We start from the raw sequence: 23,282 nt of genomic DNA on the forward strand, positions 1-23,282 counted from the left end.
TTTTTTTCTAACAACTTAGTTGATGCTGATTGAGCAAATTCTTGGAAAAGTCAACGCTGTTCTGTTATGACCATTTGGAATGTCTTCGGTGTAGTCAGCCCAAATAGCCAAGCTGCTTTCTCTCAGTTGGCGAGAGAGGAGTCTGTTTTATCTGTGATTGCAGGGTCAGGTCAGTCCTTCCTTTTGGTATATATGTGTTATAGATAGATAGATTGTAAGGGTGTCCTGTGTTTATAAAATCTTAAATCAAAACAAACCCCAGGATCCATCCCACAGATTGTCTAAAATCTCCAATTGAGTAAGCAGGAGAATAACAAGTCGGGGACAAGAGCAGGCCAAATACATCATGGTGAGGCAACAACGTAGGAAGCGTGCGTGGAAGAAGATAAAAGAAGTTTGGGAGAAGATGAGTTACTATCCGTGCAGTACTTTGCAGATCAGAAGCGTGAAGTGTTGGCACGTGCGAGATGGGAGTCTCTTTTAAGCCTGGGCAGCCTCCATCCACAGTCGCAAAGCTGAGTCTGAGGAGAGCAGACTGAGGGAAGTGTTGGGGGTGAGGATGTGGAAGGCTAGTAGGAGGGTCAAGAAATGAGTGTAGTCTCAAATGAACAGAGAGCAGGGAGAAAAAGGCTTCAGTTGAGAACAAGAAGTGCTTGCCACCACGCTCCCGCTTCATTGGCTTTCCTCTTTAAAATGAGGGGAGAGAGAGTAACAAACCGTGACGCATGTGTGGGGGTTTCTTTAGAAGCTCAAATCGAGGCCGCCCGAACAGTGAACGTACCCAAAGGACTCGGGCCCCAACACTACCAGCATCAACACCAGTCTTTGTGCCTGTGCCTCCACCTTCCGTGTATCCTCCAGCACCCCATGCGCTTCCTCTTCCACCGGGGCTACCACCAAGCCCGTTTCCTCCTCAGTTTCCACCTGGTCAGCCTCCGTCTGCTGGGTACACTGTCCCCCCTCCAGGATATCCCCCATCTCCTGCAAACCTGTCATCAGGTTGGGTACCAACAGCAGTACCAACGGCTCATTCAAATACCAACCCAACGAGACAAGCACCTCCTTTATAGAGTCATATGTAGGGTTTAGGGTTATTCCATGCGGGGCCCGGACGATAGAACACCAATATGATGATTAAAGTCGCCAGTTTATTGAGCCTAGCTGATCATTCTTATACAATTCTCTAAGTTGTTTAGAAGCTTTGATTGGCTGCTGCATGCAAGCATTTGGTGTCCACGCGCACAAACATAAAATGTGATTGGTTGTATCGATACTGTCCACGCGTATAAACATAAGATACAGTTAGTTATACTCGCTCTGTACACGCGCATAAACACAGGACATAATTGGCTATATTAACTAGAGCATGCGAAACTTGTCTCAGTCCAGTTGGCCAAGATAAGCCCCTGGATTGAGGTTGTTGGTGCCAAGTTCCCTTTATCGTGGAATGTGCACCTGTGTTCTTCTAATTGGGATGTTTCTTCTTCTATCTTCTTGTTTATTCTGTTCAAGGCCTTCTAAAGGTGTCTGGAACGCTCTTGCGACCATGAGCTACTTTCAGGCCCAGTAACTAAGTTCCATATAATTGAACCCTACAGTCATAGAATCATTTAGGTTAGAAAAATTTGTCAGAGCCCCTGGTTTTAACGTAGTTATGCGTAAGGTTCTCTGTCGTGTCTCGGCACTGCGTTGTCACCATAAGCTCGTAACGGCCTGCGGCTGGGTGCTGCTCTCAGGCTACCAACCCAGCTTCAAGGCAGAAAAAAAGGTGGCTTTCTCTGAATGCTGTCGTCGGGAACAAGGTGCTTTAGCTTGCCAGCAGGTGTCTGCAGGCTATTTTTAGCATGAGTTTGTGTGGTAGGAATGGGAGGTGTAGGTGGTTTTACTTCAGTGAAGGTCATGGGGTTTGGGGGTTTTCTTGGTTGGTTGGGTTTGGTTGGTTTGTTGCTTGGGGTTTTTTGGTTTGGTTTGGTTTGTGCTATCAATTTTGGGGGTTCAGGAGCTAATTTGCAGTCATTCCTCCTCCCAAGTGGTGAGGGTGGAAAAGGCTGGAGTGATACATTTCTACCTGGCTGGAGGCAAGCCAACCTCATGAGTGGGAGAGACACATTCACGGTGAAGGCTCCTACACCGCCCTGATGGCTGAAGGCAACTCCCTGAACTGTAATAGTGTAAACTTATCCATTGTCTCTCGGAGTATGCAGGAGAAATGGCTCGCAGCTTTGTGAAGCTATAAAGGAGCGACGAACCTTGGAACAAATCAGTTGAACTTCTTGTACAAAATTGGGATCTCTCGCAACAGAAGTATGTTGGAGGTGTTCCCTATGGTGGACAAATCATAGCAAGAGTTGGCAAAATATTAAACTGCCACAGACTTCTCATTTAAACAGAAGGCTGGTGGAGGAATAGGTAGTATGCCACGTATGCTACTTTGTCTCATAAGATCTCTTCTTTGTATATGCCTGGCAGCCTGGTACAGTTGAGAGAGAGAGAAGGAAGGTTTTATGTCTTTAATTATTTATTTAATTAATTCTAAAAGGGGAACGAATTCTATTGGGCATAAGTCACTCTCTCAGTAAAACTTTCCAAGTGCCATTTTCCTCAACTTTTAAGGTGTGAGATCAAATTTTCAGTAATACATGCAAGCAGCTGTAAAATATCTACTATTGACTAAAAGAATTGGCTCTTCATAATATCAGATATATCTCATTGATATTGTCCTTTATGTCAGTCTCTAATTATAGCCTCTGTAGGAAGAATGGAGCAATGAAAGGCAGCTAGGTGGTGGCCTTCTGTACACTGGAAAGATCTTGGATGCTAGCAAAGTCTAGAAGCCATTCTTGTGTTGTGCAAACTTTCTGAAGTGCAAGTTGTACGCTGCAAGTAATACGTAAAGCATGTAGGAAGTTGCTGCTGTAGGCGTTTTAATTTAGATGTAATGCACAGCAATTAAACATAGGCTTTCCTTCTGTATTTGTTATGAAAATGGTATCATAAGAAGGAAAATACGCATTAGGAATATTTTTGCTTATGAAGTGGAAGTTGACAATGCCTATAAACAAGGCAAGGCAAATTAGGTCAGGGCCTAGTTACACTTGAAAGTAAACAGCCGTTCTGACTGGGGAGACTAGTTAATAGGACTACAGTCCTAATACCACCCCCCACCCCCTCCAGCTTTTTGGAAAAGGCCTAGAAAAAAGTTTGAAAAATGAGCTCATAGAGAAGGGGGGTGGGGGAGCCCACTAGGTGACTAAAAGCTATGTCTCTAGTTGGACAAAGCTACTCTGCGAGAGGGAAATCCATCTTCCCTCAGTGGCAGAGTAAAGGCAACAATTAGAAATAAGGAGTTGTAATAAGCTATCTTTTTAAAATCAAGTGTTGAGGCTGTCCTTTGAGCATTTCCTCATCCCATTCCAGCCAAAGTGGGTCAGATACCTTAAATAGTTCTAAGCGTCTCTTGACTAACCCAGCTAAGATTTGGAGCTGTCCATTTGTGAAGTAGGAAAATAGCCGGTTTGAATAATGCCATCATTAATCCCTGTAGCCTTAGGGTCTGGATATGGACTCTTTGACAAGCACGATGAGTTGTAGACCTTTTTAATGTGTGTCCCCTTTTGCTACTAGTGTTTCTGTAGAGACCCTTGATCCATTAAGTACAGTTCTTACCTCCTGTGCCACTCCTTTCTCTCTCCTGGTTTCAGCTGGTAATGCTCTGCCTAACTGGGCAGTGAGCTAGCTAAAGCAGATTTGAGCACCTTCTACAAACAGAGCTTAACTTGTGCTGCTCTGCGTACATCTCTTGGATTTAGATTAAACCAGATGTATGTAGAGCTAAGCCTCTGAGCTATAAAAATGGAACGCTGTGTTAAGAGCACAAGGCTCTGCTAGCAACATTAGCTGCAGATTGGTTGATGTTTTCCTTCATCCTCTTCCATAGACAAAACCAAGGTAATGCTGAATTTACTGCAACAACTCTGTTTAACAGACCACTTTGTCCTTGCTCTGCAATCAACTATAATGTCCTTTCAGAATCAGTAGAAGCACAGCAAATACATTGAACTAAAAGAAGCCAGTGTTAAATTGTCTTGTTTAATGTGATCAGGAAGCTGATGGGAATAACCTTAACTCAAAAGTGCTGTGAAACTGAAATGTGTCCAAAACTTGTGCTGTACGTAGTGTCACCCTTAGTGGATTGCAAACCTTTTCATTTCCTGGCGATCAGTTCTAACTGTCTAGCGCAATGCAAATACGCTGTCTTCAGATGGTAGCAACTTGGATCTTTTCTTATATCCACAAGTGCTTTTTAAAGACGTAGTTTCTAAGTTAGGTCAAATTATCTAAAAACCATAAGCAGGATCTTTTTTCCCTCATTTATGTTAATGCTGGGCAAAAGGGCAGAAGCTGATTTGGAAACCTGTAAGCGGAAGGGTGTTTTGCAGTAAGGTGGTGGTGGTTGTTTTGCTGGTTTTTGGTTTTTTTGTTTTGTGGAGTCTTTGGTATTTTATTTTCTCCCCCAGTACTCCTAGGCTGCAGAACCAGCCTCCAAGGCACTATGGAATTACTTCTGCAATTAGCTTGGCTCCTCCTACGGATATAGATTCCATTCATACTCAGAAGCTGCTTGAAGCGATGAAAGCATTGGGGGTATTTGAAGAGGAGGAAGAACTGAATCACAGGTATAACAAGACTGTAAAATTTGTTAATGTCCTGGGGGTTTTTTTAAGGCAAACTTAACATGAGTTTTCTTTACAGGCTGGTCGTTCTTGGTAGACTGAATCACTTGGTCAAAGAATGGATTTCAGAACTTGGTGAGAGCAAGGTAAGGTTTTTTGATAGGTCCTTATCAAAACAGCTGAAGCCTTTTTGTTTCTTCCAAAGGCGATACTAACTAGGATTTATGCTAAAGTTCAACATTTAACTTCCTTCTTAAGTATCAAGGAGATCTGTAGTAAGAGCCATTGAAATAATGTATAAAAGATACTTCAGATGAAGACCTTCAAGTCCTTGGGGCACTGAACAAATTTGTGAAGTGGCTCTATCAGTTGACTTGTAGCGGTTAACAAAGCTGAAACAAGACATTGTGGGGGGAGATAGATGGTAACTGGGCAGTAAACTTGCCCCAGACAGCCTACAGCACTCAATCTAGTTTGAAATTATTACTCTAGACTTGCCTTTGGTATGGCTCTTAGATGGTGTTAATTTACGTGGGTCTGCTGCAGGGAAGACTGATAATAGGTCTTAATTTGTTTAAATTGATGAAGCGACTGCTACATTACTCACCTTTTTTGTTGCTGTTGTTTGTGAGTTGCAAGCACTCCCTTCAGAAAAACAGTATCAGTCTATTAGACTAACAACTCGGTATGGGAGGGAGAAGACATTGTTTATGGAGGCTGTTGTAGTCTTCCTAAGTAACTTATATGCTAGTTAAACTTGCACGTAGGTCAACGTGTATCTTCTGTTCTCCAGAAAACTCTTTCTCTTCTACCCACAGAATCTTCCCCCTTCAGTAGTAGCAAATGGTGGTGGCAAAATATTTACGTTTGGTTCTTACAGGCTTGGAGTACACACTAAAGGTAAACTTTTGTTGTCTGGTCATAGTTGTAATGTTTGAAAGTGTCTTCCAACAGTAACAGAAGAAATGGCATCTCTTTGCAGGTGCTGACATAGATGTGGCTTGTGTTGCTCCTAGACATGTAGAAAGATCGGATTTCTTTCAGTCGTTCTTTGAAAAACTAAAACGTCAGGAGGAAATAAAAAAGCTAAGAGTAAGCAAGCTCTCTCCTTGATAGATTGTGCAACTCCGACAATAAGAATATTCCTGTTAAAGACTCCTATTGGTAGTGATTGTCTTACAGACCAAAATTAAAGAGGGACTTGTTTCTGAGCCCCTTGTAAAATACTGTCTACGCAGCAGGAAAGTGTTGAAGTCAAGCTTTTGGTTCCCTTCCCCAATGACTGTACGTCCAATGAGAATCTCTGTGGTTCACTTCTCCCCTACCCATGGTTTGGGAATGAGTGGGCTATAGTATCCAAAAGCAAGGTTGTCCCTAGGAGCCTTGCTTTCATCTTAGCTGTAGCAAGGGGCTTGGCAAGAAGGTAACTGCATGCAGGTAGAGGAAGGGGCAGCCTGAGAGCTAAGGAAGTTGAATGTGATGTGGAAAGGTTTCTGTCAGTACCTTTGCCATGGTGTTCCTCTGGGTGTACTTTAGGACCTCTAATTCATTCTTCTCTGGTCCTGTTCTTCTCTGGCTACTCAGCCTGAGACTTTGTAGAAGAGACGCACAGTCAGCTTTGCATAAAGTCAATAGGAGCTGTGCTGTGACTATACAAAACTGCCTTGTAAAATGACCCTCTGGTGCACATGTTGTGTACCTTGCGTATAGAACCGAACTCCTGAGAAGTGTTTCTCTCTGCCTGGTCTTCCTTGTGCAGACATTTTGAAAGACTTCATATGCATAGCTAATGAGCCTTTGTTTAGGTGACCGAAGACAGACTCAGTGGGCTGTGGCACCTTTCTGACAAGTGGTCTACAAAATTGAAAACTGTCCCATAAGGTAGCTGATAGCATCTCAGGCATGGTAGAAAATAAAAATACAGGAGGCTAGCGCGTGCTGTCAAACGCGGACAGAATTTCCTCGCTTTCTCTGGATGTTAACCAGTAGTAAGATAGCTACAAAAATCTCTTGCTTTTCTTCCTCACCACCAAGGTAAGTACCTTACAACCTCTGATGCTGATGGCTCATTGTGCACTGTTTGTTCATTACAATACATGATCAGCCTCCGAATCTCTTGGCTAAATAACTTGTTAAAGCTAGTATTATACCATCTTAGTGCTTGCTATACTGCTTGCAGCTTAGGAACAATTCTTTTGGTTTGGAAGCAACTCAGTCTTTATACTGAGTAGTTAGCAGTGTAAATTCTGCATTTGGTCGTAGTTCAGGAGAAACATTAAAGTAGCAAACCATGTTTTCTTACACAGTTATCCTCTCCTTTCCAGGCAGTTGAAGATGCATATGTACCAGTTGTCAAGTTTGAGTTTGATGGCATTGAGGTAAGCATTTGTTTATTTTTTTTTTAAGTGGGTAAATTTTTTCTTGCTTTGGAATAGGATAACTTTTCCAGGGAGCTGTGACTGTGCTATATTGGACCGCAACGTATCCGAGGAGAAGACATTGCAGTAGAACGGGAGCTTATAGGAAAATAAGCCCCTAGGGAGCCTAGCAGGCATGGGAGCATCAGGGACATCTTTTTCTAGACCTGTGCTGTAGACCAGGGTAGCCTGCTTGAATAGCATTTATCCCTAGGATCGTGCAGAGTGGGAGCAGAGGCGGTGTCCTTGCTAAGTCTTCTTAGCTCTGCCAAGCTAGGTACCTACAGAGGGATGTGTACAGTGTAGTTCACTGTACGAATCATGTGAGCAGACTAAATGTTTTGCTGCAAATCCAAAATGAAGTGGTCATGGGACAAACAATCTGGAAAAGGGAAAGTGAAAGTACTCATTTGCCTCCCGCCTAGGTTTGTCAGCTGCAGGAATCCAGCTATCTTGAATACATCCTATACAATGAATCAAGACCTGCCTGCTGTAGTACCTAAGCAAGTTACTGCTTGGTATCACTATCACGAAGAGATTTATTCAGTGACCTTTTTGTGGCCTTTATCTGGTACAGACTTTCACAGGATAATCTTCTTGCCTCAGACTGTACTAAAATCCAGATACTTCAGGATCAAAAGGGCTTACTGCATAAAGGAAATGCTCTCTCCTTTGCTGAAGGATAGTTGAGGTGACTGAACTTAAGTCTTAATTCTGTGAATAATTTTAAGTTCCCTTTTGATTGAAACTCTAAGTCTAGAGTAATCTTTTCCAACTTAAAATGCCCTCTTCCTTTCCCTGGCTTAAAAAGAAAGGGGTGATGCAGTGAAGGCTTTGTAAATAAAATTGGGAACTTCTAGAAATTACATTGAGTCTTCTGGCAAATAAATCTCTTGGGAGATGTATCTATAGTCACATAATTCTAAATACAAATGTTAACCACTCTTTTTAGACTTGAGGAACTGTCCCCCACCAGTGTGCTGTTTGCAGACTGCGGGGCATTCTAACGGTTGGCACTTTTTTCCTCTTAAGATTGATCTCGTGTTTGCAAGACTGTCTGTGCCAACTGTTGCTGATAATCTTGATCTCAGAGACAACTCGTGTCTCAGAAGCCTGGATATAAGATGTATACGGAGCTTAAATGGTAAGCATATTTGCACATCTTTAACAAGAAAATGTTACTAAAGTTGGTATGGAATGCACGTTACACACCCCAAGTTTCTGTACAGGATGCAGAAACTGATCCCCTGTATACTTGAGATCTGAGGAGGTGGCGAGTGGGCTTAGATTTAGCTGTTTCAAGTTGTGTGTTTAGATAGACCTGTGTTTCATGTTTCTTTGATTGGGGTGTGTGTGGTGTTCCAGTTTGCCACAGAAACTGCTTCAGATGAATAGGTAGAGCACTTGATAGAGAAGAATGTGTGGTAGTTCATTAAAAAAAAAAAAGGATATTTAAAATACCTGAAGCCGAAGTTGCTCACTGTTTAACACGGACTGGTTTAATTGTTCCTGGCTGTTGAAAGAAACCTAGCTTTCGGAATCCTGTAGAAGGGCCTTATTGAAAATTGTTGGCTGTAGTCTAAAGTATGAAAAAGCTGTTGGGGGCACCAGTTGCCTGAGGTGATACTGAATGTGTAACCTCTAATTTGTTATGTTATGTGTCTGTAAGGTTATGTGTAACCTCTGATTTTTAAGGTAATACAAAGCAAGTAATGCAAACTTGTTTTCATAGACTTGCAGGACAAACTGTAAGCTATTGATCCAGTATAGCACAGAACTGACTTGTACCTGCTACCAGGAAGTGCTGTACTTCAACTGTTTTTTCTTACAGGCTGCAGAGTTACTGATGAAATACTGCACCTAGTGCCAAATAAAGAGAACTTCCGGCTCACGCTCCGTGCAGTTAAACTGTGGGCAAAACGTGAGTGATGTGATTGTTTGTGATCTTTAAACTTTTCAGAGGCACCTCGTGCTGAAAAAACAATAGCGTTAGAAGTCCTTCATCTTTGGATAGCTGTTTAGATAACAGGTTTTAGTTCAAAACCTGTGTTTTGGTTTAGATTCAAGGACTGTCCGTGGGGTAGATTCTGTGTTTTTTTTAATGGGGGTAGAGTGGGGAGATGAGGGGAGTGCCTACAAGACAAGGTGCTGCATTGCTTACCAGGAACCTGACTAGAAAGGATAAAAATGCCCAGTGAGGTATAAAAGCTTGATAGATAAGGAATAAGAAAATACCGTTTGCGCATGTGACTAGAGCAAGTGCTAGAAGAATGGCAGAACCTTCTTCTTAAGGGAAGTTGGAGTGAAGCAGTAGCTGTAGCAGTGCAGGCAAATTTCAGAGTAGCAGCATTTTGGGAAGTGGTGTGGTACCGATTCTTTTTCTCATCGCTGTAAGGACCAACAGTTTTGGCCTCGTTGCACTGCAAAAATAACTGACTTGGAGGCTGAAGGGTGCTAGGTATTCTATAGATTGTGAAGGTGGTGCTGTAAATTTGAAGGACTATACTTGGGCATGGGAAGACTACAGGCTAAGGACAATGTCTGCATTGTAGGACGTGGCATTTACTCCAACGTGCTGGGATTTCTTGGTGGGGTTTCCTGTGCTGTGCTAGTAGCGAGAACGTGTCAACTCTACCCAAACGCTTTGGCTTCTACTCTGATGAACAAGTTCTTCTTGGTTTTTTCAGAATGGTAAGAGCTATTTATGACTATTTTGATTTGCGTAAAGCAGTAACACTTTCTGAGGTGGTTCTTTATGTAAGATTTAGACCAACACCATTCAGTCCTACCCTGAATTACATGGCAGAGTTTTAAATGGACGGTCAGTTCCTGGCTTTTCTTGTTTAGGGAGTGGCCAAGACCTGTATTGCTGAAACAACAGGAAGAGAGCAATCTTAATTTACCAGTATGGGACCCCAGGGTATGTAGACATGGAATTTGGAAGCCTTTAACCTTTCTTCTAAGCTAAGCTGCTGGTGCCGAGCACAATTGTTTTAACATCACAGGTGAACCCATCAGACCGATACCACGTAATGCCTATCATCACCCCAGCCTATCCGCAGCAGAACTCTACATACAACGTATCCACATCAACGCGAGCGGTAATGGTGGAGGAGTTCAGACATGGTAAAGTTCTTTCCATGCTTATTAACTGCTTAAAAGGTGTAATTCTTGCAATATGAAACCACATTACCTGACTTGGTTATATTCCGTGCGGTGTTGTGCCCTTTTAGGCAGAAGAGTTCTCTGGGAAGTATACCTGTTGCAGGCAACAAGGGACCAGTTTTACAATGAACTGTTGTAGTAGGCCTGTATTGTGTCAAGGGAATTCCTGCGTTTTGATCTGTCAATTACTGTTCAAAACCTTTCTCTTATGAAGTTTCTATCACGCTCTGCTAGTCTTAAAAACAAAATGGTAGTAAGGTTTTCAACCTTAATTGTAGGTCTTGCAGTCACGAATGAGATTCTCCAAGGAAAATCAGACTGGTCAAAGCTCTTTGAACCACTGGACTTCTTTCAGAAATACAAGTATGTATGAAATCTGTTACCTGAACTTGAAATGATTGCCGTACTGGTTAGCATAGTGAGTTTTAGCTTGCAGTCGAAATACGAGATGGCATTGATATGTTTGTTTTTCAGAAGCTGGAGGTAGTCATAGGAATTTTGGTAAGGATAAGTAGAGGGAAGATAGAAAAACTGTTTGTGTTTTGCCACTGACACTGTTTTTATTAAAAAAAAATCAGCTCTGATACTCAGAAGGCAGCAGAACGCAATTCTGAAGGATGTAATCAGTTTTTCTTCAGTTAATACTGTGCTGCCTGCAGGATATACTGTGTCTTGTCTGGAAGTCATTTTCTATACATTTAAGGCAGTTTTGGTTTCATTTGAAGGAATATCAAGTCCTGAGCTAGGATGTTACTTTTTCTTTTCTTCTAGACATTATATTGTGCTGACTGCTAGTGCCTCTACTAAAGAGCATCACTTGGAGTGGTAAGTCTTGCTTTGAGTGTGGGTTCAATACATCATTGACGCTCAGTTCAGTGTTGCGCTTCATTTGGTTAATACAGTTCACAAAAATAAAGTATTTGACTGTGCAGCTAGGCATGGAATACAGTACGGAGTTAAGTAGACAGTTCCTCAGCAAAACTAAAAGCTTTCTTGTGAAGGGAAGTTAGCATAAGTTATCTTGCTGTTTAAGAAGTTAACCTAAAGACCTAAGTCATGATGAGAAGGAACAAAGAGGGTTAGTGTGCGTATGCTCTGTGTCATCTGGAGAAGCAGATGCCAGGAGTCTAAGGAGACTACTTACCCAAGGCTACTTCAGTTAGGAAGATGTTCCTTGTTGCAGAGACTGAAGTAAATGGGGATTACTTGATGTCATCAGATGCGTAGTGGACACTGGAGAGCTTGATCTTTTACTGACTTACAGAGCAGTGGTCTCCAAACTTTTGTGCACTCCTGTGAGCAAAACAACAACAAAAATAGTCATTTTTGAACACATAGTTGCGGTCTATATCTACTTCTTTGCAAGTTACGTACACATTACTGAAGCTCTAATCTTTTCTTCCTGGACCCAGTGGATTGTCTTGTGCACCCCCTGGGGTACGTCCCCCCCGACACTTTGAAGACAACTGTTGTAGAGCCTTAGAAGACTTGGTTTCATAGCTTTTTTACTGGATGTAATATTTAATTTAGGACTAGATTGCACTCAATGCTAAGTTGCTCTGGTTAGGTAGTCCGCCTGTTCCAGAGCCTACTTTTCTCCAGTGAAGTGAAACAAGGCTGTTTAATCGGGGTGAAACCTGACCATCTGCACAGAGTACCTGAATGCTGATAAATAGTGTTTACTGAGTTTTAATCTAGTAGTGTGCTCAGGCATCTTGTGTTTAGTGCTGGAAATGATCATCTCAGCATGCTTGGTAGTGGATAGGTAAATTGCAGGAGTGCTGATCTACTTTGTGAAAGGTAATGTGAGAACCACTTCAACTGTGGTTAGAGAACATGACTGCTTCTGACATGGTATTTGTCACTGTCTCAAGGGAGACATGCCAATAATAACTTGTTGAACCTGTGTGAATGGGCTGACTAACTGTGAGTCTTGAAATAAGGGGAAACGGTGAGGAATTAAGGTACTGTAATGTGTGTGGTGTTCTTATTCTGAAGAAACGAGTGCTTTGCCTGCCTTGCTCAAGTAAGCAAGGAAAATAGCTGTGTGTACCAGACCCCTGTTCTGAGGACACTTTGGTTATACTTCAGGGTTTGGCTTGCAGTTTAAGGCAAATGATTTAATTCTTGTGCTACCTCTGAAAGACATCTTCTTTCCTGTTGAAAAATAGCTCTAGTAGGTAATACCTCTTACCTGAACTTGTTAATTTGTTCACTTAAAAATCGTGTCAGCTACAGCTTGATGTCAGTCGCAGTTAGGTATACAACAAGGAGTTATGGGCAGAGGGCTTAGAGCCAAATAGTTTTTAATGTGACATGTTTGAAGTGAAGAAGGCTTATTGTATCTCACAATAAAGATGAGGAAAGTTCTGGCTGCAGTAAAAGCTGACGTTTTTGCAGTGACAGAAGTGGCAGCAAATGGGGCTTAGTTTTGCATCTGGGAAAATGAAAAGCAGAAGACAAACCTGCTTCCGTTTGCTCTAAGAACAAGTTTAGTTCACCAACTCTTGAATGGATTTGGGAATAGATGGCACATCTCTGTTGTTCATCAACATAAGATACTTGTGAAGAATGTACAGAGTTCTGACTGCTTTCAAGGGTAGCAGTGTTTTAGGTAGAAGGGTAAAATGCCAGTACTTCATTTAAAAGAATAGCCTTTGTGGTCATGATACATTTCTTGGGTAAGTCTCTGATGAGACTGTGTTGACTGGATCGTTTGTTTATTAAAGGAACTATATTCTTCAGTTTGGCTGGAAGAGGGTAAACTCTTTTCACAGGTCAATCTGCAGGAAGAATAGCATCTTTACTCAGGTGTAATGGAAGAGTTGTGCTCGAGCCTTTTCTAAACGGTTGTTCTCCCTGATCTTTGGGGTAAAAAAGAAGTTTTGCTGCACTTCAAAATGCAGCCAGAGGTGCTGGGAATCTGCTTCTTGTTGATATTTTCATCATAGGTTATATGTTGAAGTGTTGTGTCTGACCTGTTAAGAGTACAAGTTAAACTTACTTACTGCCTCTGTCTTTGGAAACTTTGAAGCTCCAATGTCCCTGGAAACATCTCCAGCTCCAGTGTGTGTGATATAAATATCTAGTGTCTGCTCAGCTGAATGAAACTTACTACTTACTGACTGGTTAGCATTTTTGTACTAGCATTGTGTTATAAGAAAGCATATAACTACTGTGCTGGATACAGTCAAAAATGAGTAAATGTCTCTTGTTCTTATCAGGATTGGCCTTGTGGAATCTAAAATTCGTGTGCTGGTTGGAAACTTGGAGAGGAATGAATTTATATCTATTGCACATGTAAAGCCACAGTCTTTCCCTGGCAGCCGAGAACTTTGTAAACAGTGAGTTTCATTACTTTTCTGAACTGGAGTGTGGCTGATGTATTGTACCTTGTTTATATCCCTTCACCTCAGCTTACCTGTGAGAGATGCTCAGTTACGTACCTACTGTTTTGTAGGTACGACATCTGACAGGCAAGGTTCTGAGCATGTAGGATCTTTTTAAAGAAGGGAGAACTTGAGAGAGGAGTTCTCGGAGAACTTGAGTATGGGCTGACTCCAGTCTTTAGCTGCTGCGTACAACTAAACTGTTTTGCTTAATCCCTTCTTGAGAGTAGATACTAGCACCCAAATAACTGGCATCTGTGCATAAATGATAGATTTGTGACTCTGTCTTTTTAGGAGTGGATATGTGTCAATGTGGTTTCTTGGAATCGTGTTTAGGAAAGTGGAAAATGCAGAAAGTGTTAACGTTGATTTAACGTGCGTTATACAGTCATTCAAGGATACAGGTAAGCCTCTATTTTGCTCTAGTCTCGTAGGGTTTCATATTTTTTTATTCTAGTGCAAGTTGCTTCGCAAAGTGAATTGTGCTTCCTTCTGGTATTAGCTATTAGCTATTTCTGTAGCGCGTGACACGTAGAAGATTAGCCTTAGAAACATACTATTTTGACGCTTTGGCAATGTAAGTCCACCTTGAAACAAAAGTGTGTACTACGGTCCTATATACCATATCCCATATGTGAAATAACAGTTCTGCAGGTCATGGTAAACGATCAGAAAGGAACTGCGATTCCTGAAGTGGACAGTCAGATGTGAAGCCAGGAGAGAGATGTCCATTTACTGGGTGTAGCTACACTTGTCAAAAGCAGTTGTCAGTTGCTGAACTTTGGAAGTGGGAATTAACTGTATCAGGCTCTAAAATAAGTTGTGAATGCCTGTTGACAGTATTGTTTCCAAAAGAACAGTTTGTGTATGATACCATCCCAGAACTTTGAAAGGCAGTGAGTGGTCGCATCGTAACGACATGCAGTCTTGCACGTCAAGCTCCATGTTCATCTTACTTTATTCCTTTTGATAGATGCAGAAATGAAGTAATATCGCAAGCGTTGTTAGATAATGCTAGAATAAAGGGGGTTGGGGCTGAGCAGTCGTCTGAAAGTATAGGTCTTTTCCACAGTCTGTTTACTTCTTCCCAAGCTGACTGCTCTTGTGCCTTTCAGAAGTGCACGTGTGCTGTGAGGCTCATGCCTTGCTATCATAATGACAAACTAAGGAAATCGGGTTACTCTTCTGAAGTGACAAGTGTGTTTGGACAAAAAGTTCTAAACAGTGCACTCCTTTAAACTCTTCATCAGTGCAAACAAACATTTCTCCATGGTACCAGCGTGAGCTGTGTGTTGTGTTGCTCAGACAACATGAGTAAATGCAGTAAAAGCGGACCTTCTTTTTAGCTCACGCTTTGGGATATGAGAAAAGCACAGAAAATAGGCATCAAAACGCTTGTCTGACTTTCAGGCCAGGTGGGGTGACTTCCTCAGACTTGCACTGTTACCCGAACTGATGCTTGTCTTGTACGTTACATCCAGTGGCACTGTGTTTGAATGTTGTGGCAAATGTAAATCACGTCAACAAGGTTTGTGTACTGCTGAGAGGCTAGAACTAATGTTAAATCCTGTATTTCTGTGCACAGACTTGATTAGCAGAGCTGTGCGCTCTCAGTTTAGTGAAGCACAGCCTATCGTGTGTTTCAGATATAGGGTTTGAACGCAGAGAGATTGGCCAGAAAAGGTATTTCTTGAGAGGTGTGATATCCTTTGGCAAATGTGGGAGTGACCAGTAGTTACGTGCAAGAAAGCTTTTATCATGTGCCTTGACTTTGAGAGAATATTTTTAGAGGGCAAAGTTGATGGGCTCAAGAGTATAAGGCTCACAGTTTGGAAGGCTTTTGTTAAATGAACTTGATCTCACTTTTCCATAAAAACATTATTGAATTTACTTTGAAGCAACTGTTCCTGCTGGTGTGAATGTTCATATTTGTGCTTTTATTTCACTTCTAGATCTCCTGCAGAAAGACTTGTTGTAAGCCTTTTTGTTTGGGTTGCATGTCCTTCCTTTGATTCCCACTCTGTATGCTAGTAAGCTGACTTTCCAGCTATGCTCACGACAGGCTTGTTAAACTTGTCTAAATGTGCCTTAATTCTGTAGAAACTGCTGTGCTAGTATAGCGTTTTTTAGTTGCATGAAAGGTTGTTTGCAGGCACTTAAGAAGAACTGGTTTAAATTGTAGTGGTTCTGATAAGTCAGATGTCCTTCAAATCCAGTCTGTCTTGGACAGGTAGAGTTTTAACACCTAAATTACTGAAAAGTTGTATGATGTTACAGAACTGTTAGGAAAAAAACGCACAATCGCCACTGTAAATATCAAATAAACAAAACTAGTCTGAATCTTGAGTAAGGTGTCTGTTCTCTCATCAGCTGAGCACAATTGGGTTGATTCAGAAAGTCATCGAGATCTATCTTCAACCAGACAACTAAGGGTTAAGGAGTATGATCTCCTTCAGGTTAAAATCAGCTCAGAGGTGAGCTGCATGACTAGCAAACCACAGCTGTAACTGAGCACATAAATGCATGTTTGAACTTAAAATAGCTGTTACGTATCTGGTCTGTACTGGATGTGAAATGGGCACCTGGGGTCACTTTCATCTTGAGACAACTTCTTGTTCTTTGTTTGGGCTGGGCAGACTTCAAGGCTTGCTGTTTCTAACAAAACCATGTGTAACTTTGACAAATACCCAACGCAAACATTCCCACTAAGCTACAACACTAAATTTCCTGTTAGTTTACAGCCAGGCTAACTACCTCAGTGTGCTAAAGGAAGGTATGAAGATCGAGGCAGCTCATGTGAAGAGAAAGCACCTCCACCATTTTTTGCCTGCAGAAACCTTACAGAAAAGAAAGAAGGTATAATAAAAATTGGGCTCTTCTGGCAATATTTTTTTTTTTTGCTTTAATAATTACTTGAAGACTTCATTATTTTGATGTTGTTGTTTCAGCAAAGCATGCCAGGTACTAGTCAAAATGCTGGTGGGCTTCAGCGCAAAAGGACTTCTTCAGATGGAAGCTGTTTGGACAGTTCCAGAGACACGGGCTCCAGAACACCAGATAATTCCTCTTTGTTACATAAGATTTCTAAAGTGGACACCTCTACAGCCGGGAGAGAAAGGTTAGCACCATAACCTTAAAGCTGTGAAGAAGCTGCTTTTTAACTGACTCGCGATGTGAATGAGGTCTAGGATTTCCTGTTTGAATCTGTGTTGTTCATAAGCATGTGGAGGGCTCTAATGGCGTCAGGAACAAAGCTGTCATCTCCTTTGGGCACGTGGGGGGAGGCAGGTTAAAGAAATCCTTGAAAAAATGAATTTAATGTACAGGAAGACATGTCAGAAGAAAGGAGAAGTGGATACCGGAGGAATTATTTGGTCTTGAATGTAGATCCCCTTGGGCTAGTGTGTAACTTGAAGCCGGAGTGTTTTTTATGTAGGTAATTTTGTTCCTTCTAACAAAAAGTATGGTTAATGCCAAGCAGTATGATGTTCTGCTGAAGTGCTGATCTTGATCACAGCAACACTAGAGCTGCTGCTGCCTTGGTGCAGCAGTATGAGAACTCGGGCAGTAAAAGTGTGTGTCACTTCCTGGGAGGTCTGCTTGTTCATGAGCTACTTCAGCCCAGGAGGAATATGTAATCTTGAGAGTAATAGCCCAAGAGTACCAAATGTGTAATGCCTGCTGTGTTCAGACCATTTGGTACTGTAGGAGTAGCATTAAAAATAAAATAAAATGGGATGCCTGTATAGGTAGAGCAGATACATTCATGAAAAGCAGTACAGAGTGCTGGATATACTAAGCTGGAAGACAGTACAAGTACATAGAGACTGACTAAAAAAAAGGCTGAAGTTTAAATTTGCGGTCTGAAGTTCAGCAAAATGAAGATCTCGTGCTAGATTGCCTGTGAGTTTGTTGTTTGGTAGAGCTGTGACAATGAGCTAAGAAGATAGACATGTGTCTTGCATGGGCTTTCTGGAAAGGAAATGTATAGTATTTTACAAACGAGCATTTTATAACTCTAGCATCTGACTCTTACAGAAATGCTGTGTACCAGAAATCTAACGGTGCTAACAAGAGAGAGAAGCTACCTCGTGTAGCTGTGCCATCAGTGTCTAAGGGACTCTCCATTCCTGTTCCTGATTCAAGTATGTATTGACGTAGTGGGTGGAATGCAGTCTTTAATTTCATGGCTGAACTCTAGAAGCGCGGTGTCTCTTACAGAAGTGGAGGCTACAGTTGCAATACGAACATTGGGACCTCCAGTTGGTAGCACCATTCCAGGACGTAGCACAGCTTCTCAACCAGGAGCACGTTTTGTCCAAGGACAGCACGAATTAAGTGGGACTCGAATTACAGATCCTAAGAACACTGCACCTAAACGACCTTATTCAGTGACCACTGAAGGACCTCATTCACCTCCATCAGAAGAACGCCCCAAAACACTAGCAGACGGAGAAAAGGTAAGGAAGGGGGGCTAGGCCAGGGAGGGTTTGAAGTAGAATTAATTCTTGATGTGCAATGAATGACATAACTGAGAAGAAATGCATATATGCATCCCCAGTGGATTCAGGAATCTAAATTTAAGCATAATGCTAGTTTTACTAGGATGTAGGTGTGAGAAATTGTCTTGAACGTACTGTATAGCTATTAAACAATTCTTTTTTTCCCAAGATCTGGCACTAGTGACTGTTTTTGGTCTGGTGGCAGGCTCTCCAAATGCTACTGTACTTGTATATTACTGCACTGACCGATTGCTCAATGAACTGGAAGCAGTTCTTAATTCAGAAAAAAACCCCAAATCTCAAAAGGAAGAGGATATGAATCTTATAAATGTGGATGTATGAGCTAATCTTGTTCTGGCAGATGATTTTTGAATGCCTCTTGATAGTTTCGCTGCTTTAGAAATCAGCAGCCTACTCAACAGGTTGTCCACTGCTGAAATGACCGTGTGGAGTTGCTTGTTAAATCTTGTTTTTGTGGAGGCTTTTGATGAATGCTTGATTTGTTTTCTTGCTATACATAACTCTCCTTAAACAGCTGTTTGTGTGGCTTGACGTCTGATTTGAGGCACAGAACAACTAGAAAAAACTCAATTTTGACACTTGTAAAGAATCAGCTTGCAGAACTGTTACCTACTGTTGAATACTTCAGGTACAGAGTTCAAGGTTTGGGTAGTACGACTTCTTGCGAGGCTTGAGATTCCTGTGTGGTAAGGGTAGTGTTGTCTAAATGTTGTTTTAAGAATGGCCACTAATATGTTTAATGTGTTGACTGGAAGCTGTACTCAAATATGAAGGTAACTTCAGTATAGCAATTAATTTTGAGTCTGTGTGTTCTGTTCTTCTAGTTAACTGGCCAGGATTCAGCATTCAAAGGCGGTGGCAATCCAGAAGATGTCAGCAGCAGATCTACAGACAATGTAATTGGGAAGGGGTTTTACTCAGTGGGCTAACTGAAAAGCTGAATGGACTCTTCTAGTGCCTAGACTACCTCACATCAATACTCTACGCGTTTATTGATGTAAACAAAAATATGCTTTTTAGTTTAACTTTTTTCAGTCTTCATTTCCCAAATATATTCTTGTAAGAGTTATCCCTATTAGTCTTTTTAAAAGTCTTGACTGTCACTAGCTGAAACAGCTTTGGAAAAGGCCACAAAAACCAAGCTGCCCTGTGACTTGGATTCAGAATGTATGTAAACAGGTTAAGTAGTTACTGCAACCACGTTGTGGTTTCAAGTGTGTATGAACGTGCTTGTATTCATTTGTGCTTTCCTAGTGCATGTGCATATATTGTTCTTGTCTTAAACTATTTTCCCGTTTGGCACATACACTCCTGGTCATCTATCACAATGGTGCTCAGCTTCCTCAGCTAGCAGCTGTCCCCTGCCTAACACGGCCACGCGCTACACAAGTATTGCCTCCCATGGAGGCCCATAAATAATTGACGTATTGAAGACAATGCAGCAGAGGATGCTACCAAGGTATGGAGATGATAGACGTGTCCCATGCCGTTGTATCTGATTTTTGTCTTGAGACTGCTCCAGCATGAGACTTGAGGGCTTTTTTGTTGTCGCTGGGTAGGAAAGCTAAACTCAGAACACACAGCTGAAGATGTACTTAAACATTGCAATAGCCAAGGCTGTTGTGACACTGCTACCCACCTGCAAGGTAGAGTCTTGAAAGGAATTGGCATGCAGAGAGTGTTTTCAGATAAACCCTGAAAGCTGTTCTACGTGGTTACATGAAAACTTGTAGTAGTCTGAAGTTCCAGTTCTGTAAACCGGTAACACTGCTTACCCAGTTAAGTGCATGAGGGTTTTTTGAGGGGTGGGGAGAAGTTCTGATCCTATGAAAGAAATGTTGTGCTATCTCTTTATTGTAATTTCTTTATAACTTGGTGTTTTTGTAAATGAAGTTGTATGTTTTTCCAGAGTATTTTCGTATGTACTGTAAAATACTGTCTTCCAAAAATAATTTTTTTTTTTTTTTTTTTTTTTTTAATGCACGTGGGATCTGCTTAAAAACCCCAAACAAGTAAACCAAATGTAAGGCGGGCAGGGCAGTGCCACAAAAAATATGTTCTACAAAATGATGATGTCATGGTAGAGTAAATTTGAGGAGACTAGGAACACTGCTTTCCTGCTTCTAGTATTTCCAGGTTTTGAATTCACACCCTCTGAATAGTGCAGCTTGCAAACTGCGTTGACAGCTGAAGTCCCAGTTTGCTGTGCGGACAACAGATACCCCTGACTTCTTTTAAAATTAGTTGCTTGGCTTAAACCGCAATTCTGAGCTCTGATCATCTTAAGCATCCACCTCAAACCCTAGTGACAAGACCAAAGGGGCATGTAGCTATCTTGCACGGCCTTCATTCTCCAGCATTCCCCCTACTGCTGGTATTCCAAACTTGTGGAGAAAGCATGACCATGACCATATACTTACCTTTTTTTTCCCTATTACCTCTGGTTTCCAGCTTGCTTCAAGTGCAATTCATCTCCTAGAAAATGTGCCTTAGTGGGTTTGAGAGGCCTTATTCCTCCTTCTCCCCTCGAAAAAACCCAAAACTTAAGAGTGCAAGGCTTAGGTTTACTCACAGGTTAAAATTAAGAAAGAGAACCCATGTTACTTAAGTGGCTTTTCGCAGAGCTACACCTTGAGTTTATAAAATGGTTACCTTGGTTTTGTGACCTGTGTTAAAACCATGGTCTTTCAATACTGTCAGGTCTGTGTACTAGTTACAGTAGGTATACAACTTCAGCACTTGTGTAAATAAAACTCCATCGTGAATTTGAGGGAATTAAAGCTGAAGTAGGTGATAAGATAAACAGCAAAGCAACTATGAAAAGTGTTTTGTAATGGTCTACAAGCCTGTAATATTACCATGCTTTTAAACAAATTCTTCCACTTGAATATTCCAAGACTGTTAAAGGCTGTTGTGCCCTTAACCTCTAGTCAGCACATGCATTTCTGCAGCTGGTCTCAAACTAACCTGGCTAATTGATATCAAAGTATATGCCTTTACATGGATTTTTTTTTTTAACTCTTGCTTTGCAGAAGTATCTTCTAATTGTGCTTTGTTGTTGTTGTTGTTTTTATCCCCCCTCACTCTTAGGGTGTTAAGAAGAAGTTTAGGAAGAAGTCAGGTTACTAGTTTCCTGGACTTGATCCAGCATAGGTCAGATTACACGCTTTAATCTACCCTGACTCAACGCTTGGCCCCGTGCAGAGTGATGTTGCTGTTCTGGAGTTTCCCTGGCTATTGCAGAGGTTGGATGCTGCCCCAGCACTGTGCAGATTAGATTACAGCTGTTTTAAATAAAGTTCAAACTGCACCAATTCAACTGAAATGTTTTCCTTTGTTTATGGAGCAAGTCTTCTGTCAAAGTGATTGAAAGGCAAGTTCCTCATGCATAAAGACTCCTCTCCCTACAATCCACAGAAGGAAACAACCCAAGCTAGAGACAATATTGCCAAGCGTGGTTCCTGTCCTTTAGGGTGAATCCTTCCAGCAGGCTTTCATATGCTCTGGGAAACATATGCGGTTATAACTTTGCAGCTGCTGTTGACTCTAGCAGTCCTGTCTGAATCTGGTCCAGCGTAGGTCACCAAGAGTCAGTGCTAGAAGAAGCACCTCTTAGCTGTTACCAATTGCATCATCACATCACTTCCTGGCATAGTGTCTTATCACTGATCATCTGGGGACAGAGGTTTTTAGTCATTTGCCAGATGGAGCTGGTAGTAGGGCAAGTTCTTTCTGGAATACCTGAAGGAGAGAAAAGCTGTATGTGGCCTTCTTTCTCATTTTTGTTTTTACTGAAAAGTAAAGCAATCGGTGCTAGCTTTGCAAGATCCTCAGGGTTATCGACAAACCCCAAGTAAGTAAATGCCTAAACTAAAACAAAACCCAGTAACAAACGCATTGTTTTCTCTTGCTCCTACCACAATACATCCCCCTAAGACCCTAAACCCAATACTGAATGTATTTAATTGTGATCGTGCTGAAGACAAGATGACCAGAGCCAGAAAATATCTTGGACTTGAAGGTGAGGGAGGCTCCTTGATACCAGACTTCCTGCAGACTTTGCTGTTTTCTGTCTGCTTTCTTAGCTGGTTGCTCTGTGTGTGGGGCTTGGAGGTCCAGCTGGAGGGGGTGAGGGATGCATGATCAATCTCCTTAAAGAGGAGCAGCTCTGCATTGAAATTGTGTACGGTTAGTAACTTTGAGCAGGACGTTCTATTGCAGGAGTTAACATCTCCTGTGGTTTTACTTGTTAGGTCTAAGCAAAGAAGTGGTTCGTGTGAAGTCGCCTCCACTTCTGCTGTTGCAATGGATGTCCCTGTAGAAACTAGAGAGAGCAAGTAATAAGAGGGGTTGGAGGGACCAGCCGCAGCCCCCTGCTTCCTGGCCAGCTCTGCTGTTGCTCTGCCTTTCGTCGAGTGCTGCGGGGCCAGGTTGGACTAAGCAGAGTCCAGTGGCGTGTTTTCCGAGAAGGAGGCGAGGGGTGGGCTGTTGAGCGCTGCCTGCTGCCTCCTAGCATGCTGGTCAGCATGGACTCCCTCCCCTTCCCTGCGCCTGAGGGTTTCTTCAGCCACCATCTACCCCTGGGGTGCCCAGCTCCGAGCGTGGCCCGCGGGCTCGGGGCTCCAGGCTGCTGGACCTTGTGTAGTTTCTGGGGGGGCTCTTGGCAAAACGGTAGCCTGAGGGCTGATGCTTACCTTGTTGCAGAAGATGCAGCCTGTTGGGCTTTTGGCTGTCTGACCTTCAGGAAAGGGCTAGAAATCAAGAAAATCAGACTGGGACTGCTTGTCCTTGGGCAGTTCCTCTTTGCTGGGAAGACCCTGTCTGAATCACCTGCTGTCTTCACCCAGTCTTGTTTCTTACTCACACCTCATCTCTCCTCGTTTTGGCTGACCTCAGACTCTTGCCCGTCTTCCTTTCTCACCCCAGTCCGTCTTTGCTTCCTCTGCATTTGAACCGGGTGGTACTTTATTCTGTGCTGATGGAGTGAAAATCCCAGGAATCCTGAAACCAGAGGAGAGCTAACCTACCCTGTTTTGGTTTTAGTGTGTGGCAGCCCGGCAATCAGCCACCTGCTGCGCGGACCATCCAGCTCACTCTCTGCAGGACGTGCAATGG

General features: G+C 42.2%; 1 protein-coding gene and 1 long non-coding RNA gene across 3 annotated transcripts in view; one reads left to right on the plus strand and one right to left on the minus strand.

Moving 5' to 3' along the window:
- Positions 1 to 23,282, minus strand: part of LOC138690403 (uncharacterized) — a 272,406-nt gene that overhangs the window by 225,166 nt on the left and 23,958 nt on the right. The window lies entirely within an intron of this gene.
- Positions 1,655 to 22,073, plus strand: LOC138690598 (poly(A) polymerase gamma-like). The gene is made up of 21 exons (XM_069810650.1): positions 1,655 to 1,658; positions 4,394 to 4,676; positions 4,753 to 4,819; positions 5,492 to 5,573; positions 5,656 to 5,765; positions 6,998 to 7,051; positions 8,123 to 8,234; positions 8,922 to 9,011; positions 9,643 to 9,781; positions 9,938 to 10,010; positions 10,096 to 10,216; positions 10,534 to 10,618; positions 11,027 to 11,080; positions 13,480 to 13,599; positions 13,939 to 14,048; positions 16,379 to 16,500; positions 16,593 to 16,762; positions 17,683 to 17,789; positions 17,866 to 18,104; positions 18,992 to 19,063; positions 21,258 to 22,073. Exons 1-21 carry the CDS (start codon positions 1,655 to 1,657, stop codon positions 21,294 to 21,296), a joined length of 2,253 nt encoding a protein of 750 aa, XP_069666751.1. The 3' UTR covers positions 21,297 to 22,073.

The sequence above is a fragment of the Haliaeetus albicilla genome, chromosome 22 (assembly GCF_947461875.1).
Source record: "Haliaeetus albicilla chromosome 22, bHalAlb1.1, whole genome shotgun sequence".
In the NCBI taxonomy this organism is placed as follows: domain Eukaryota; kingdom Metazoa; phylum Chordata; class Aves; order Accipitriformes; family Accipitridae; genus Haliaeetus; species Haliaeetus albicilla.